We start from the raw sequence: 18,681 nt of genomic DNA on the forward strand, positions 1-18,681 counted from the left end.
GTTTTGGGCCCTCCCCCAAAGGGGGCAAGGAAGAGGTTGACAAACTGCAGCTAGTTTAGCAGAGGGCCAACAAGATTGTTAGTGGCTGGAGCACTTACCCTGTGAGGAAAGGCTGAAGGAGCTGGGTTGGTTCAGCCTGGAGAAGGGACAGCTTTGGGGGACCTAACAGTGCCTGGCAATGCCAGGCTTTTGACTGAGGTGTATGGTAGGAGGATAAGAAAAAATGTACGTAAACTAGAACAAGAGAGGTCCTGGCTGGATATAAAGAAAAACTTTTTCGTCATGAAAACAGTTACGCTGTGGAGGAGGCTGCCCAGGAAGTTGTGCAGCCTCCATCCTTGGAGACTTTCAAGATGCAACTAGATAAAAGCCCTGAGCAATCTTGTCTGGACTTGTATTGAACCTGCTTTGAGCAGGAGATTGGACTGGAGACCTCCTCAGGTCCCCATCCACCTGAATTATTCTATGATTCTATGAAACTGGGTCCTGAATGAAATAATGGTTATTTCTCTCCATCAATTGTAAAGAGAGCCTTGGATGACTAACTCAGCTGTAGACCTCTATATCATAAATATCTAATGTTAGATTATGTGAATCTCACCTAGTGGGCCAGCTGTAAAACATGTGACTGGAGAATTAAGTTGCTCTTAGAGCTAGAGCATCTGTGTGCTAAAGGTATTGCAGGTAGACTCAGAGCATCTGTCCATCTCCTTGCCCTTCCACATGTGTGTAAGAGTTTCCCTGAAATTCCTGCTGATCCTTACACCATAGCATGGGTTATGTGTGCCTTTTCTCCAAAATATGACCCATTAACTCTCTTTTTGCTGCTTTCTCCTTTCCTACAATTATTCTCAGCATCCCAAATGCTTCACATATGAAGGAATTAATGATCCAGTTATTCTTTCCTTTACCTCTCCCTTTTTGCTGGAAGAGTAGTAAATGACCTGTAAAAGGGAAGATATATGGCCAAGGTGTGAGAATTGGCAGACATGCATTCATGGCATGGAAGTTTAAATGTTGTGGCACGACATGTAGAGAGGAGGTTGGTTATGGTTAAGAGGGAAAATCTTAATAAGCATCATCAACCAGTTTCTCTTACAGAGTTTTTCACCAGCATCACTTTGTTGAACAGACACCAGTATGCAGCAGTTGTCTCTCCCTCATAATTTTTCCCCTTCCAGTTTTCTCATTTTCTATAGGTTTCTTTCCTGGCCAAAAAATTAATGGATCTTAGGATTGACTGGATGTAGCATTCAACAGTAATTATTGTACATCCAACAAGGAAGTGAAGTCACAGAATCATAGAATCATTTAGGTTGGAAAAGACCTTTAAGATCATCAAGTCCAACCATAAATCTAACACTGCCAAGTTTATCTGCTGCCTGTAGGGTCTCACAAGCTCAGCTATTAGTTTCTAAAACATTACATATGTGCCATAATGTTCACATACGTGGAAGCTGTGAACTGCATGAGTGGAATGCGCAGCAGAGTGAAACATAAAGGATGATTTATGAGTGAGTGTAAACACACGCATGCTGATTGTGTTTTGATCGCTTATTAATTAGCTGGCAAACGTGTGGGGCGAGCAGAAGCTGCAGTTGTGCCAACAGTGTGACAGTGAATTTTATTAAGAGAATTCACGGTAGAGGAGCAGTACACCGACACTGTATAAAGCTTCCTGGCAAGATCTGGATGTCTGTGTCTGGTAGGGATTTATGGGTTTCTGCTTTCAGCCTTAGGTGCTGTCCTGTCATCCTTGCTTTGGAAAATTAGAGCGTTATTTGTACATTGTGCATCCTAAAATAGATTTTCATATGGGTTTGGGTGTTGGAACGTGATGTATCGCACAGAAGTTGAGTTGATTCCTGCTTTGAAATGTAGGGTCTAACAAAGTGCCATTTCTGAATGAAATATGATAATTAAGTCTTGTACCCATTTGTATGTGGCAAGCTTGTTCTCCCTATGTTTTCTAAGCTATAACCCAGCTACTTAGTGATCTGGCCTGTTATTTTACAACAAAAATGCCTGTTCTCACTTGGATGAGAAATCTCTCTAGATAACAGGAGTTACTGCTTTGTAGTCCAGCTCATCCTGGAGCAATGTGTAGTACTGGCTTGCTGTAATGGTGAGGAGTCGTCTTCTCTCTTATTCTAAATGGAGTTACAGGAAACCTGCCTGGGAAGACAGTCAGTGTGAAAGTAGATAGTGTATTTTTCTACTTCAGGTCTCCCAACAGAATCCCAAAGAATGTCCCTAGTAAGTGGTTTACAACTTTCTTCCGTCACAACCAAACTGAAAAAAATCACAAACACGCCGTGTTAGTTTAGATACAAGTATTTGCATCTGCTCACTTACAACTTAATGACTTGATTGAAACTGCACCAAGAGAGAGTAGTGGACTGTGCAAATAGAAGAAAGGGAGTATGCAAATGCTTGACACCTTCAGCAACAGTCTTGCTACAGTGTTTGCAGACATAAGCATCCAGCTGTAGGAGTCCGGTTTGTTGTTGGCAAAGCCCACAACAAATTTATTATTTCCAGATAATAAATTGAATTTAGATCATGTAATGACATCGGAAGCTGTTGACCAAGAGTGTGTCTGCAAGAGGGAAGAAGCCTCTTAATCCTCTTCACCACTTCCTTCGTGAAAGTCGGTTCTGAGTTTGATACAACTTTTCCCTTGGAGGCAGCAATGCCTTCCCACTGGCATTTCTTGACCTCATAACATCAACCAGGGAAAACATGAGGACCTGATAAAACAGCTAAGCAGACTTATCCAGAAGACTCTCCCGTCAGTTCAGGAATCTGTTGGTTTGGCATGTGTGGTTGCATTTTAAAAACATAAATCATACCAGTGCAATGAACATAGCTTTCCTAAAAATGTAGAGAAACTATCGTGCAAAATACAACACTTGGGGAGGGACTGAGCAAGGTCTTTATAATCAGTCACACAGGGTAAATGTATTACTTGAACTGAAAAGGCTGAAAAACACGCTTTGTGACAATGTGAGAGGCGTTTTCTGTGTTCATAAGGAGTACAGTACCACTTATTTACATTTTTTCAAAATATAATTCTATCGCTTCATCATTTAGCTTATTTTAGCGAAGAAAGGTGAGTAATTTTTTTTCAGTTATTCCGATTCTATTCTGTCATGGAGCTGACAAAACTTGAGTTCTTGCATGTGAGAGTGATTGCTGATTATGGAGCATACGGCTAAGTTGAAGGAGAAAGTGCTGCTCAAGTGACTTTAATAGTATGTGTTGTCTGAAAAAAGGCTGAACGTGCTGGGAATACAAATGAGAATAGCAAGCCACTAAGCCAGATGGTCAAAATGCCTTCATAAATTGATTAAATAGTTATGAATGTATCTTTTCTTTCACACCGTTCAGATATGCCAGATCATCCTTAGTCCATGTAGATCACTGTAACTGCAATGGATGATCCATACGTAGGGTTCTGACTTGTGTGAATGAATGGGTATAGTCATCAATATCAGCGTACCTTCAAAAGCCCTTGAAAAGTTGACATAATACATAGTCTTTAGACCCAAAAGTGTGTGTATAACTTCAAGTAAATGAGCAGTACTGCTGAACTAAGGACTGAATTGATTTTGGCTTCTCAGAATGGGAGAGCTGTGTTTTTTGAGGACAAACTCTGGAATAACAGAGTGGACAGTAAGGTTTGCTATTATAGAGTAGGATTGCTCTTAAAAACTGCTAGAGATATTAGTCTCATTCATTTAATAGAGCTGGACTATCAGAGGAAGGTCTATGCACTTTTTTATTAACATTCTTGGAAGAATTTGTTATTAATAAATTCAAATGCCTCACTACACACGGGGTGTCTTCCATAAAGCTTACAGGTAACCCTGTGTTTTCACAGATTGTTTGCATGGGACAATGGATGGAGTTTTTCTGTTTGAAGATGTTGCTGTGGAAGACAGTAAAACCGTGCAGGGCTATGATGCAATTGTTGTAGAGCAGTGGACTGTCCTGAAGGTACGTGTGCAGTTTTTCTTCTTTGATTTTTTTGTAAATCAAAATACTCCAAGACTGTGAGGCAGACTCTCACATACTGATCTGTGCTTCAACAGTACCAGACAGGCAACTGAGGTCAAGGAATGCAACATAACAGTAATGCCAGTTAACCACACTCTAGGTTTGTATGATGCACTTTTGATTTTTATAATCTCTGTGCTTTACTGGGGGGATAGGAAATGTGAATGATGGTGAGCAGTGAAACTCAGGGCTGCCTGTCCCAAAAATACAGATGTTTGCTATATTAACTGTAAAGAGGATCTCCATTGGTTGTCAGGGCAACATGATCACACAAGTCACTGTAGCATCGCAATTCTAAAGGCGGCGGCCCTTTAGGTAGGCCTAGCTGCAGTAGGAATGCAGATAACTGCATTTGCTTCTGTCTGAAGTCCTCCATATGCTGAAAGAACTGTATATTCTGGATAGGTCCCTATAAACAAACCACGTGTGTTATAGATTGCCTTTTTACTGATCCAAGTGCACACTCACATCAGTAGAAACACTGTTTAGATCAGATCAGTCGGTACTGATCTTCCACAGCAAATTTGATACACAGATAGGTATTTGAAAAGCTGGGCTTAAAATTCTTTGTGATTTGAAGCAGAAAGATCACGGGGGAAAAGAAGATACCATTGTGTAACTCTTGGAAGGTTTGGGTTTTTTTAATTTGATTACTTGTCTGCCAGAAATAGATGTTATGTACTTATAAAGGCAATACCTGATCTTTTCACTTGGAATATATTGTAAATGGTGTAAAATCCTAAGACAGACAAGTAAGGCACACACATGCCAAAAGGATGGATTAAGGGAAAAAGGGACAGATGCTAGACCAAATGTATAAAATTCCAGATTAGGATTAAGAGTTCGGTTATTAAATGATGACTTTTTAGTGTAGCAAGAAATGACCATATAATAATGGCTAGAAACTTCTTGAAGAACAGTGTAATGCGTTAGTGGCAGTTTTTCTTGTGCTAATATGCATCTGAACAAACAATTCCTATATTACATTTAATGTTATTCCAGTTATTACAACTTGACTATAAGTTGTTGTTCATTTTTAGGGTCAAATTGTGGTGTTGCCACTCAGGAGCAAGGTTTTGGTATAATGACAGATGTTTCCATGAGTGCATTAGGTCAGTGCTGATCAGGAAGGCAAATGTTAAGAAGCATTAATGTTAACCATATGTTACAAACTGTTAGGAAAGGAATAGAGGGTGAAACAGCAAGCATGTACTACTACATACTACTGTATAAGCTGTGGTTTGACAGCACCTTATTTCGGAAGGTTATGTTATCACTGTAATTGTTCAGAGAAGAGCAGTGAGGATGATCAATGATACAGACAGCTTCCATATTAGGAAGACCTTACATGGTGTGTCCTTTCAGCCTGGAACAGAGAAGAGTTGCAGGGAATGGTGTAGGTAGAGGTCTCCTAAATCACGGGACGCATGTAATTAGGGATTGATTGTTTGCCACCTCTTCCAGTTTAAGAACTAAGGACTTTCAAATGGCACTAGTTGGGGCCAGGTGCAAAGCAAACAAAAAGGAGATAATTCAGGTAATTCTTTTTGCAGCAGGAAGCAGATTTGTGGAACTCCTTTCTGGAGAATGCTGTGCATTCAAGAAGCTTAGATGGGTTCAGGTGAAAGCAATGTTGTTTTTTTCCTCTAAATTAATCTAGCTCTGTGTTTATACAAGCATTTTAATTCAGATCAGGAGTGTGTTTTTGAAGTGAACCCCTTGATCCTCCCCACTTAATATGCTTCACCTCACATCACAGAATGGTCTCATGTTGGACAAACTCAATTTCTTTCAGTAGAAACTAAACCAGACATGCTGAGAGGAAGTACACAAAATATTTGGGGCACGTATCCTACATGCTTGTCCTGATATATATTATTCTTTCTTAGCTGTCACTTACTAGCTATGTTAGAGACAGCTTTCTGAGTTAAATGGATTCTTGGTCTAAACCAATTCGGCTCTTAGACAACCAGTGAAAGGTTCTCTCTGTCACTAGGATACTGCAACAAAGTTATGCATAATGGCGGCTACGCACCTCTTAGTTTGTTCTGTGAGTACACAAGGAAGTTCATCTCAAGCTACATGACAAGGACAGCATCTGATAATGGGGATCCTGTGATGGCAGTGTGGTGACCAAAACACTAGGACACAGCAGAAGAATATCTTCTAGCAGGGCCCCTTGAAGCATTAGAGCCCTGGTAGGTGGAGTATCATTTGCCTGCAATTCTAGCAGTTCCATGCTGGAGACACAGCTGGTCAACAGTTTAAGGAATCAACCTCCCAGTACCATCTGGTGTGTCAAGAGATACTGTACTGCTGCATGCCATGTCTGTGTGAGGGCTAATGTGGAGAATCTCTTGTTCCAGACATAAGATTTGGTATGTCCAATTCAGAAACTGACTGATAGCATATACACAGCTTGTCAGTATGATCAGATTATTCTCTGCTGTAATTTAAAAATTGGCTGCTGGGTGTTCCCTGGCAATTTTTGCTCTTCTGAGATCAAGTGCCCCTCTTTTGGGGACATTAAGAATGTGTTACCCACCAATGTGAAAGTGGAAGAATATGGAGAAGAAATAGCCTGCTGAAGGAAGGAGATTGAGGCGTTGGGGAACTCTTACCCATGGGGCTTACCCATTTAGAAGAGCAGAGCTGACCACATCTGTTTTCTTCTCCTGACAGTTAAATAACTGCCTGGATATTTCATGTCTCATGCTTTCTGAGACATAATAGGCATAGGTAGGTAAAGTCATCAAGTGAATGAAAGAAAGACCAGAAGCCGGAGGATCTGTAGGCACTTGCCCAGTGTTGTACCCAGAAGACTAAGTTGCCTCTTCATTAAACCCTGTTCAAATTCAGCTTTATTTACCATAAGTGTGGAATAATGCAGTGGCAGAGGAAGGGACTGTAAAATGGGGGATGTAGAGGGAAGGAGATGGAATTCAGTAGTGACAGATGATGTCCAAAAGTCAGTAAAGCCTTTGTTTCTGTTATGAGTACTTCAAAGTGAAATTATCACAGAGATAATTATGGAGCAGTGGAATGACTCAATAATGTAGACTTTCTTATTTTTTTTGTATAGGTTCAGCTCTGATCTAGATTAACGTTTTCCATTTGTTGTTTTCATTTGTACCAAGGTAGTGGAAGAAGCCCTGATGGGCAGCATGACATAAATGTGTATAATGGATCCTTATTTTAAATTTGTATCAGATATGATTATCTGGGTGAGCTGTGAGTTCAGATGTGGTCTTAACTGAATGTAAATTTATTGTGCTGTATCCTAATTAAGAAGAAGAAACAAACAAAAGAATCGCAGCCACAACAAAAGAAAGCTGTTTTAAAAAGGAAGACATGTAGCATGTATCAATGCCCTTAGTAATGAAAAAAGAACCTTTCTAAATGAAATGGTAAAGTTTTGCTGTTTAACCATAAAGGCAAAAGAGACGGTTTGGCATACCTCTTAGCAGAGAAAGTGCTGCCTTTTTAATTGCTGAGGCTAATAGAGAAAACAAGTTGAACAGCGTGATGCACTCTGTGTGCGTGTAAAATGCCAGTTTGTAGAGGATGTAAAGCTCGCAGCTGTCACAGTATGTGGTCCCAGCCAAGCAGCAGACAGGATGTAATAGCTCTGAGTAATTTAACTCTTTTCTTCTCGAAGTAGAGCTGTGTCATTCTCTGCAAATGACCACAGGACTTCTAATGACAAAATGCTGCTCTCATCCTTATCACTTTAACTCTAAAAATGTCAGCGCATATTATTTCCACCACAGCCTCTGAGATCTAGCCCTAAAACTTGTTTGATGGGTTTAATTCTGCTTGTGTAGGCAAATGTGGGTAGACAGTTCTGATTAATCACAGCCTGCATGATTTCCCTCTCCCCAGCTCTAATCTGTCACCTTCTCTTCCCCATTACCCAAAACAAAATAGCTAATACTGTCTTTAAAATTTATTTTAGATAAATGCATTGTTCTGATTCTGAAGCCTTGTTAATTTTGAAAAGATTGTCCTTAATTTACAGGTATTTTCTCATTAAAAATCCTTAGCTGGTGATTCATCACTTTATATTTTTTGCTATACCATATCTTTGGTGTACTGACATGAATTAAAATCTCAAATACATCATGGTGTTGCCATTTCCCTGGCAGAATCAAATGGGGTCACTGTCCGCTGTAGACATAGTAAACCTTTTAAACTGCGACACACCAAAAGATTAAAAAAATTATCTCTGCTGAGCCTAGGTTGCAAGTTGCCTTAATGTAAGCCTTGAAACAAATTCTCTGGAAATGAGGATTTGATTTGTCTGTAAATCTGATTTAGGTCATATGTCAGTTAAGCTATGTTCTGCTGTTTCTGGCCATGGGAGAAAGGCATGACCAGGTCAGCAAAGGAGCTGATGGTGATGACCATGAAAAGCAGTTGTGTGCGAGACCCTCTTTACCACCCAGAGGACATATATGTTGTTTGGGCATAATATTTCAGCATTTGCCCCTTGTTGCTTTTTAAGAAAAGCTGAACAAAAACCTTCAGGAGCCTGTTATCTTCAAAAGGTTTTTATAATTATTGTTTCATTTTTTTATGTAAGATATGAAAGCAGCATATATACATATATATTTGTCTACTGAACTCAGTAGACATATGCTCTATACAGGATTAAAATCCACAGGCTAATCTTTCTTTGGTTTTGTTGATAAATTTAGTAATGAAATCTAGCAATACAAGCTTGGAACTTCCCTGATACATTCTTGTGGCGCTGGCAGTATTGAGCGTCTTAACAAGGCAAACAGTTCTTCCACATGAGTAAAGGGCACTTGAAGTAAACAGGCAGAAAAGCAGAGGATTTAAAACAGTATGAATAAAAAAAAAATCGCTTCCTATCTGTCACAGGTTTGTGACAAGATCAGCGATAAGAATTAGTTCTCTGCTCACCCATCAAATCTTTCTGGAAAAAGTGAGCATGCAAGATCTGAACTTTCCACTTAAGAACAAGCTGAGAAAAAGTATTTCAGTCCTCATATATTGTCTGAAAAAACACACAGGGCACAAGTCACGTTTCTTTTCCCCAGCAGGTCACCTTTAGCCAGGCGGTAGGGCCCTGGCTAACGCACCTCTTTGACCCTATGCTCCTGTCTGGCAGGTTTGGGAGGGGCCTCATCATTTTGAGGGGCACGAGAAGCAGGTGTTGGGACCCCATAAATCGCATATACAGCCTGAATGTAAGTGAAAGGCAGTGCTAACATTTGCTTTCCTGCCGCCTGAACCGGTGGTAGTAGAGGGTCTGTGCTTCAGCTGTGTTTCTTGTGTGGAAATAGATACTAGTTCCATAATGGTGGAGTAGTGCACAAAGCCTTTTTGCAAAAGCCAAATTTTGTTTGAGAATAAATTATAACCAAAGGAAATTACGTTGGGGAAGCTGCATGGAGATGATTAAGCTGTGTATGGTAAGGCACCCTGGAGTATACAAGTTCTCAGGTAGTGTTTTTCTATGTTGTGTTTTTTCCCAAAACCAGTTGATGGACAAACAGTAAAATCAGTGCTCACCTTAAGGTACAGCACACATGTCTTGCAGGAACTGTGAAACTAAAAATGCCAGTTATATAAGAAAATGTACTTGGATGGATTGCTAGATCACATTTATTTCTTGTGCTCAGTGGCCAATTACGTGGAGTTGCCCAATCATGTGTACATTGCCTGTGCAATGGTAAGTTTAACACATTTCATAAGGTGCTTCTGTGCTTCCTTTGCGGATAACCCTCCGTGTCAACACGTTCACCTTGGGGAGCTTTTGCTACCTATCCTGTGCTTCTATAAATGCAAAATTGTGTTGCTGTGCAAATGTGCTTCTGTGTTACAGGTGCAGACAATATCAGGAGCACTCAAACATTTTTGTTAGCTTATACACGTGCTAGAAAGCAGGATTTGCATCTGCAGAAGTCACTGAGAGAAGTGGGCTTTGCAGGCACTGGACTGTTTTTTGGTTGTTTTTCGTTTCACCCTAGACATGGAGACAGATGTGAATGCTACTCAGCAGCCTATGTGTGTATTGAAATTGTGACTGGATACATCTGAATCACAGAAAAAATGGTCTTAGCAGGATGCTACCCCATATAGTGTCAGAGCCTTGTAGTCTCAAAAATCTTTCACAGTGCATGAATTCACATATATTAAGTAATCATAAATAACTCTAAATGACATATGCCCAGAATAGTGAGCAAAAAGTCTGTCTCTGGATTTAGTTATTAGGTTTTTTTCTATTAACTTTCCACTAAAGTCCCAATTTGGCAGCTAGTCTGTGCTGGTCAGGGACCCATCTGCTGCCAAAAGCCACTGGTGGTTTCTAAGAGCACAGGAGCTGTCGCGCACCCCTCTGCTATACAGCTAACGGATGTGTAGCAAGTGTCTGCTAGCAAAGGTGCTGCGGTGTATTGCACCAGGAAATTTAGGAGCAGCTCAATACTAGAAGAGCATAGTCCAACTTTTATTGCTGCAACACTTGTGAAAGTTCTCTTTTGCTTCCAATAAATGTTTTTAATGGATTGATAATGTTATATTGTTAGCAGAAATTATCTTTTGGAAGAATTCTGAAAAGGAAAAAGGCAAATAACTCACAAATTTATAGCTTGGATTTAGCCTTCTTGTTGGCTGTGTTACTGCAAACATAAAACACTTGCTGCACACTTTTACTGGGTCATTCTTGCACAGCCCATATATTCAATTTATCTCGTTTTATTTTCCTTCTTTTCCTCTAAGGTGCAAGTTCTGCCTTCACCACTTCCTCTTCCTCCCTTCAGTGCCCTAGGAGAGAAAGCTCTGGCTTTGGCAGTGGTGGGGACTGGTAACCAGCCCTGGCTGGAGGTGCACGTTGCCTCCCTCGTGGGCTCTCCCCTCTATTTTTTGTAAGGAGCTGGGTTTGAATGCACTGCCAGTTTTCCCCAACAAACAGTAGGTTACACTTTCAAAGCGACTCGTGTTTTTTACTTCCCATCCTCTTTGCCATCTGTCTGTAGATCTTAGTATGCAGTCTGTTAAGATTTGCCGATAAAGCTTTTATTAAGATTTATTTAATGGGATTTTCAATCTTCCACTCTTTAATCATGTTGGAAAAAAATATTAAATAGTCACAATCCATAGCTGCCTTGTGACTAAATCACATTCACTTAACCCAGGAAAGAATGATTTCTAAAGAACTTCTTTCTGTCTCACAGGAGCTTAATAGTTGTCTTGTTTATTATCTTGCTGTGGTTAAAATTGCCGCAGTAGGGGGGGGGGGGGGGGGGGAAGAAAAGAAAAATTGTTAATGCACTTGTTTGTGTGGCTTGCCCTAGATATAATTGTTATCATTTTTTAATCATTTTTTTTCTTCTAATGAGCAGAAGCAACTGTGAAAGGAGAAAATGCTGAAAACAAACAGTACAACTATAAATAAAATGAATTCTTTTCATGTGATGCAAGTCAAGGGAAAAAAACTAGCTTAATATGCTCTGGCTTCTTGACACTCAAGGTGTGATCAGAGATTACTTATCATCCACAGGAGAGTGGGAAGCAAGTTAATTAAAATTTTCCACCCTTTCACTGAATGAAATGTCTCCCAGTTTGAGACACATTATTTGAACACTTCTTTTGCAGAAGAGCTCTGGCACATACTTTCTACTTCTGCTGGTGTTCAAATCCAATATTTGCTAGCTAGAAAGAACATTGCAATTTCATCTTATGTATGTTTGAAATTTCATTTCCATTGTCTCAAATAATAGTAGATAAAATAGTTTTAATTATTGTATTAAATATAAAATGAATACAAGATGACTCTTTTCCTCTGCACCCGTTCCCCAGTGTATTCTTTGTTTAGAAGCATTTTTGCTTTGGAAAGCATTTAATATGACGCCAATTAAAGGCCCGTATAACTATGACTCCTGCTGGCACACAAATTCCAGTCGTGGGATAGGATTACAACTGATGATTCAGGAGGGAGAGGGAGAAGTAATTTCTTGTGGTCTTAAAGAAAGCTTCAATTATCTGTATTTGCAAGTAAGGAACTTGAAGCCCATATGAATTACACCTGTTTGTTCAGGAGTGACTCCTTTCTCTTGTCTATCATCTTCAAACGCAGCCAATTATTAGTAGTAGTTTATTCCCCCAGGGATCTGGGGAAGAGGTGCGGTGTCTGACTCCAGCAAGGCATCCTGCAGAGTTGGAGAGAGCTTCTTAAAGAGCATGTGGAGCTCAGAGGAGGTGTGCACCTCTGTGTAATGTATATGCTTCCTTCCTCCAAACAGCCTAACATGCAGATTGTCATGTCATGTACCAGCACATAGGAAAAATAAGAGGTTACCTTTTTGTAACATTGTACAGCATTCTTTCAACAGAGTTTTTTACATTTCCAGATTTAGAAAAAAAAATAATTATTTAAGCCCAACTGACTTTAAATTAATCTTAAATTTATTTTCCGGTAACTTTACACTTTTACATGTGCTTACCTGCTCTTTTCCTTTCTGCACTATTGGTATTGTGAAATACAGCATCATCTGCTGCAGATGATGCTTAATCCTGACAAGTCAGACAGGTCCAAAGCTGGCCTTGTTTTGCCACTCAGAGCCTGCAGGGACAGTGGGCTGTGGCAGGAGTGACGGCGCGTCCCTGAAGCAATTTGGCTTCTGCAGCAGCCAAATGAGCTCTGCGTGGTATTGATGTCCTTCCTCATTGCCATAATCTCCCTCTGATTTTTGACGATTGCCGCACATCCTGATGCAAGGAGAAGGTTCTCCTTGCTAATCGCCAACCTTAGGCAATGAATTCAAAATAGAAATCCTCTTTGCAATGTAAGATGTTGCTTGGGGCACAAACAAGGTCTGCTGTGCCAGTCTTTCCTGACCTGCTAGTCTTCCACCCTCTAAATGAGTGAGCTCCTTCTGTTTTTTCTTCTACAAATGCTGTTTGATGGAGGGAATGTTTTGTTCATCCTTTTATGTGTTCTTCCAGGCACCTCATTGCAGGCTTGCCATGGTGGATGCTCTGACCTTATTCTTAATGCTTATGTTGCATATTTTCGTCTTTAGTTTTGGAAGGTGTTGTTGACCAATCTCATAAATCTCAATGTGTTATTAATGTGTTTTCTTGAGACATTAGCTCTTTAAGGCATCTAGATACCTCATAATTTTTGCATTACCTTTGATTTTAAAAACTGGAAAGAGGGTGGAAATACCCATCTTACAGAGGAAAATGGGAGTCTGAGGAGACTGAATCTACCACGATCACAGATGTAGGACAAGTCCTGATCCCTTCAGAGGACATGAGTCAAAGGCCATGTGGTATTGCTTCCCTCTTGCAGGACAACTCATTCCTCTCCTGGAGTTAGCAATTCTGGTCTGTACATGGTGATGTTCTAAACTAGCAGTATCTCTGTAAGTGCCTGAAAGCCTCTGTACAGAAATCAGAAGTAACAGTAGTAGTGTTCTCTTGCGTGCACTTTCTGGAGTAGAGTTTTTAAACATTCTCCTTTTTAAGCAGGAGTGATACAGCTTCTTCAGCTATTTGCATTTGTGGTCATGATCAGGTTTTTAATAGGTATAGTCAGGCAGTCATTGAGTTATGAAGATATCAAGTGACCTAAATTACATTCTTTAGAAGAAAGGAATAGCTGAGATTGGAATTCACTAAAATACCTTGAAATAACTACAGCAGGATTTGGATTAGTTCTGATCAAATGACTATTTTATTACGGTGGAATAAATGGATTTTTTTGAGCTGCAAAACTATTGTGCCTTACCCAGTGTTGAGAATTGGCAGTTAAAACTCCTTGCGTGCACATGAAACCAGTGTATGTGCCTGAGCTTTTTGGCAAATTTAATTGTTATTCCAATTGAATGTAGTTATATTTGTAGAGACTAGTAGTTACCATTTGCCTGCTTTGTGTTTATTAAAATTAAAAACTAGTAAATATGCTTTAGCATCTATTTGTTAAATTACTGGAAGTCTTGGCAATTAGACACCTCACTGGAGCAGTCTTTGTTGAAATCACCAGTGGTTATTCCTGTGTGAATTACAGGGTCTACCATTTGGTAGAAAGAGAATTAGCAAGGCTCTGCTGGGTAGATCTGCAGCTGGAGCCAGACTTCTGCACTGAAAGGCAATGCTTTTGGTCTCGCCCACAGATCTCCTGATTCAAAATAAGAAGGAAGCAATGCGTATTTGGGGGTGATAAAAGGAATAGATCTGTACTTATATTCTATTTATGTTGTTGTTGGCTATATTGCTCTTGATCCATCATGGCAGAGTAACCTGACTGATTTCAGTACAAATCTTCAGGATTTACTCAAGCCTAGACAAGTGCAGAATCCAGGCAAAGCAATGTTGTCATTTTTCAACTACTTGAATATATCTTTTTTGCTTGGGAGGAGATAATTGGTAAAATACAATTAATTTGTCCTGTTCAGATCTGGAATCATCTAAAGCTAGATGGATGACTCAGGCAGTGTAAAAACAAGATCACATATGTCTACCATTTTAAACACTCATTTAACAGTTTGTGATGTACAGGCGATTGATAGGTCCTGTGTCTCATATTTTTGAACATTTTCCTTCCTGCCTAGATGAACATACAAAATGACCCACTTCAGTACAAAAACGCATTCTCCCTCCCAGAGCACCCACACATGTATTTTTTCTTGTTGTTTTTTTTTTTGTTGTGTTTTTTTTTGTCAGACTGAATGTCACACCCCAGTGGATAATGCTAAACTGCTGATTGTTCTTTCCTAGGGAGCTGAAGTGCAGACGGATTATGTTCCGCTGCTGAATTCCCTTGCCGTGTATGGCTGGCAGCTGACATGCGTGCTTCCTACCCCGATTGTGAAGACAAACAGGTAGGTAGGAGGTGGGTGCTGCCTTTTGACCAGGGAAGTTGCTGTACGAGCACCGCAGTCCATACAAGCAATTCTCCTTGCATTTAGTGTGGTTTTCCTTGCATGCACGCGGTAGCTGCCCTTGCAAGCCCTGCTGCAGCTGTTCTCTGGGTTTTCTGAGCATCACAAGCCACATTGGGGCAGGAAGCATGTGTCTGGTGGGCAAAATATTGCAAGGCGGCAGTGCGGTTTCTGCATGAATTTTCTGGGTATTGTCTCTGCCTGTCTGTAAACTCCTTGACTGTAAAAGTCCCACTCTGGATTTCCTAGTAGCAACTCTTAGAGCAGAGACAAAACCTGTGATAACGTTTCGAGTGGCATGTTGCGGGCCTGAAGAAAAGTAATTTTATTCTTAATCGATGTCTGTCTAATGCTGCTGATACACACAGTCTAGCTGAGAAGAACCAATGTGAGATTGTGGTGTATCATTACTCTAGTACCCTTGTTTGCATGTATAACCATTCTGCGGTCTACTTTGCTATTATTAATAGTCTGAGTTTTTAACTATAAATGCAATTCACTTAAAAATACTCTTCATAACTGTGGTGAAAAACAATCATCCCACTTGTTAATCATGAAGATAGCACTTTCTGAATTTTCACTGGTGAGGAATATATTTATATATATACACCAATATAATCAGTCATGATTTTTTATCTTAAAAGAGTGAAAATACACCCAGTTCTTTATGAGATCTAGATGAAGACTACTCCTACACATAAAAACCTAAAAAGTAAAGGCCATCTGTGCTGGGAGAAAAACGATATTTAAGTTTTTCATATATGTTTAAATATAGGAATGAATAGAAAACCACAATTATGATTTGTAAGCCCTGTCTCTTAAAGGTATACATGATTTTCTATCTCTTCTAGCTTTCTGTATCCCATTTATAACTTCAGTAACACCAGTCAGGTTGACAGTGCAGGAGGGCACCCACCCAATCTAACCACTGGTGGCATTTGCTTGTGCCTCCTACTGTGGTACAGACCCATGCGGAGCACCCAGCCCCGTTCAGATGGGTGCCTCGGAGGGAGGGAGTACTCTGGTGTTGCTGAGATGCTGCTACACACAGGCATCATGGGGCTCGGGTTTCTTGCTTTTTGCTCCAAACAATTTATTCTGTGTTTACACACTAATGCTAAAACATTCAGCAGAAGTATGTCACAGGCTGACAGGCTCTATCAGGCTGAACAGTTGCGCTTTTTTCCCCCCAAATACCAGGCTGCTCAAAGACACAGGGGACAGGCAATGTTTAGGTCATTCTTCAGTTTGTTGTTTTGACCTGCAGTAGTAAGTGACTGAGATGGAGTTTCACTCTGAATGATGCTGGATGTGAATTTAATTCATTCTCAGGAGTGTGCATTTGTTTCTTTTCAGGGAGGGGAATTTATCTACAAAGCAAATTGTATTTCTTCAGAGACCTTCTTTGCCCCAGAAAGCAAAGAAGAAAGAATCTAAGGTAAATAACCTTGAATTCCTGGGTTTTTTTGTTTTTTGTTGAAGGTATTTTAATATTGTAATTGATTTCCCAAAGAAGTAAAAATGGCCTGTTCAGTGTTTCTGTGCTACTGTAGCAAGATACAAGGAACTGAACTATTCAAATGAGAGAAACAAAAAATGCTTAAATGATGTGAAAGCTCTTATATTTCATTCTCTGTTGAACTCAGGGCATCAGAAGAGATACAGATTTCTCTTTACAGCTGGGCCATAAACCTCCATACGTGACCTAGAATTCTCTGCTCACGTTCACTGCCTGCAAGGTGGAACCAGTACAATTTTCTCTCACCTACTGCATGTCTTTTCTATTTAAATTGGTCTCTTTCTTGCTACGTGTATTGATGGAACCTAGCACAGCACAGGCCTGATCTTGGCTAGTGTTTCTATTGTGTGACTGTTAATGAATTCTGCTAGAATTTAACAAAAAAAGTCCCCCAAATCCAGCTAAATTGTCCCAAGAATGTAGCTGACAGGTAATGATGCATGTATGTGGATACATGTATGTATTGCCATTTCCATTTTTAAACGTGTAGCTGTGGGAACCCCTGCCCAAACCTGTCACGCCATACAGCTGAGAGGGAAATAAAAGGACTGGTTTAAACTGGAAACTGGGGAAGTGCTGACCTTCCTATAGTACTTGAATTTGCCTTGCCCTTGCAGTATGCAGAGGGATTAGAAAAGCCAGGTGAAGTAGGGAAAGGATCTCTGAAACCACATGATGAGAAAGAAGGTTGCTAATTAATACAGGCTTGTTTTTATTCTAACTCTGTGCACTTACATGAGTGCTGGCTAGCCAAATGTCACCTGAAGGAGTGGTGCGCTTGAGGCCCTGCAGAAACTGAGCTGGAGTAGGAGATTGGAAAAGCTAAGCACAGCTGAGCACTAGGAGCATTTTACCCAACATTTTGGGTAACTACAGATAGTTTTCATCTATAAAGCCCTCAGTGGTTTGGAGCCAGGTTCTGTGAAAGTCATCTTTTAGATACAGTGGAGACCAGGAGAGCGTTTGAACTGACTGAAGTTAGGAAAGAACCACTGGGAGCATGATTTAGGATTTACCCTCTCTCATTAGTGAAGCTGGAGCCCAGAGTGTTCTGTGAATGTGTTACAAAGCCCATCTTTCTTGTTTTTTCTCTTTGTTTTCAGGTGATTAAAGGGATCTTGGGATGCGGGTTGGAGTGCCTGTATTTGGTCATTCTTTTCCTACCGCTTTGTGTGGTTTTAATGGAAAGGGTGGGAACGTAGAAGCAATTGTGTGTCTTCAAATAGAGAAATTAGTATGATACTGATTTCTTCTATTATAATAACAAATGCATACCATCCAGATGACTCAAAACTTTGTTTAATTTTTTTCATTTGGGAATATAAAAACTTATTTAACAATGTCTGGTTGACAAAACAAAGGATTTACTCGTTGGCAGCATTAAATATACAGACATATTTGAGGGCAAATATCACTGCAGCACATTTTCATACCAAAGGTCAAGGAAAAATGGGGTACATTGATTATAGTTATATAAAGAAATGTAAGACTGGTTCAACGTCTGTGGTTGTTGTGAGTCACATCAAAGATGCCAAACCTAGCATTTGATTGAGTTGCTGAATATTCTGCACATACAGTGTCACAGGTTCTCAGCATTTTGCTAACTTGTGATACGGCATGTCTAAAATATTTATAGATTAACTCTTGGAGGAGGGAAATAGGCTGATAAGATGAAAAAAGGACATTGCAGTGTTGGAAACTGATCTATCCTACCTAGGCACAGCAATCAATGGCTGTTCAGTTTAGCCACAGGAACAGAAAGGAAACATGCAAGGAGGGGTACAGCTTATTTTTCTCTTTAGTAAGACAGAAGTAGTCTTATTAGTGCAATATTCAGTCAGCGATGAGGTAATGGTGTTCATTCACTTTATACAAAAGTGCTGTATGCATTTTTGTGAAATACAATATAAATACCTGACTAAGTATACATACATTTGCACATACACACAGACCCTGCTACAGTGTGATCTTTATCACATTTAGGGCCCTGACCTTACCTTCTGTCAAAGAGAGCTGTGAGTTAAAGGGGAGCTGTGGGTGCCCAGCATTTTGGCAAATCAAAAAAAAAAAAAAATAATTCGGGTGTCTGAATTTTAAACAGTTGAGCTCTAGAACTGAGATGTTATCTTTCCTCTTTCTCTAAACTGTAATGATGTTTAAGTGAAAGATAGCTTTCTCTAAGTAAAACCA

General features: G+C 40.0%; 1 protein-coding gene across 2 annotated transcripts in view; it reads left to right on the forward strand.

Moving 5' to 3' along the window:
- The window catches only part of RFTN1 (raftlin, lipid raft linker 1), a 97,407-nt gene that overhangs the window by 73,668 nt on the left and 5,058 nt on the right, over positions 1-18,681 (forward strand). For both annotated transcript variants that reach the window (XM_049797956.1, XM_049797957.1), the window contains exons 7-9: positions 3,884-3,999; positions 14,809-14,912; positions 16,329-16,410. In XM_049797956.1, coding sequence (XP_049653913.1) covers positions 3,884-3,999; positions 14,809-14,912; positions 16,329-16,410 — 302 coding nt within the window. The remainder of the gene's footprint in view (positions 1-3,883; positions 4,000-14,808; positions 14,913-16,328; positions 16,411-18,681) is intronic.

Source organism: Accipiter gentilis, chromosome 4 (genome assembly GCF_929443795.1).
Source record: "Accipiter gentilis chromosome 4, bAccGen1.1, whole genome shotgun sequence".
Classification (NCBI taxonomy): Eukaryota; Metazoa; Chordata; class Aves; order Accipitriformes; family Accipitridae; genus Astur; species Astur gentilis.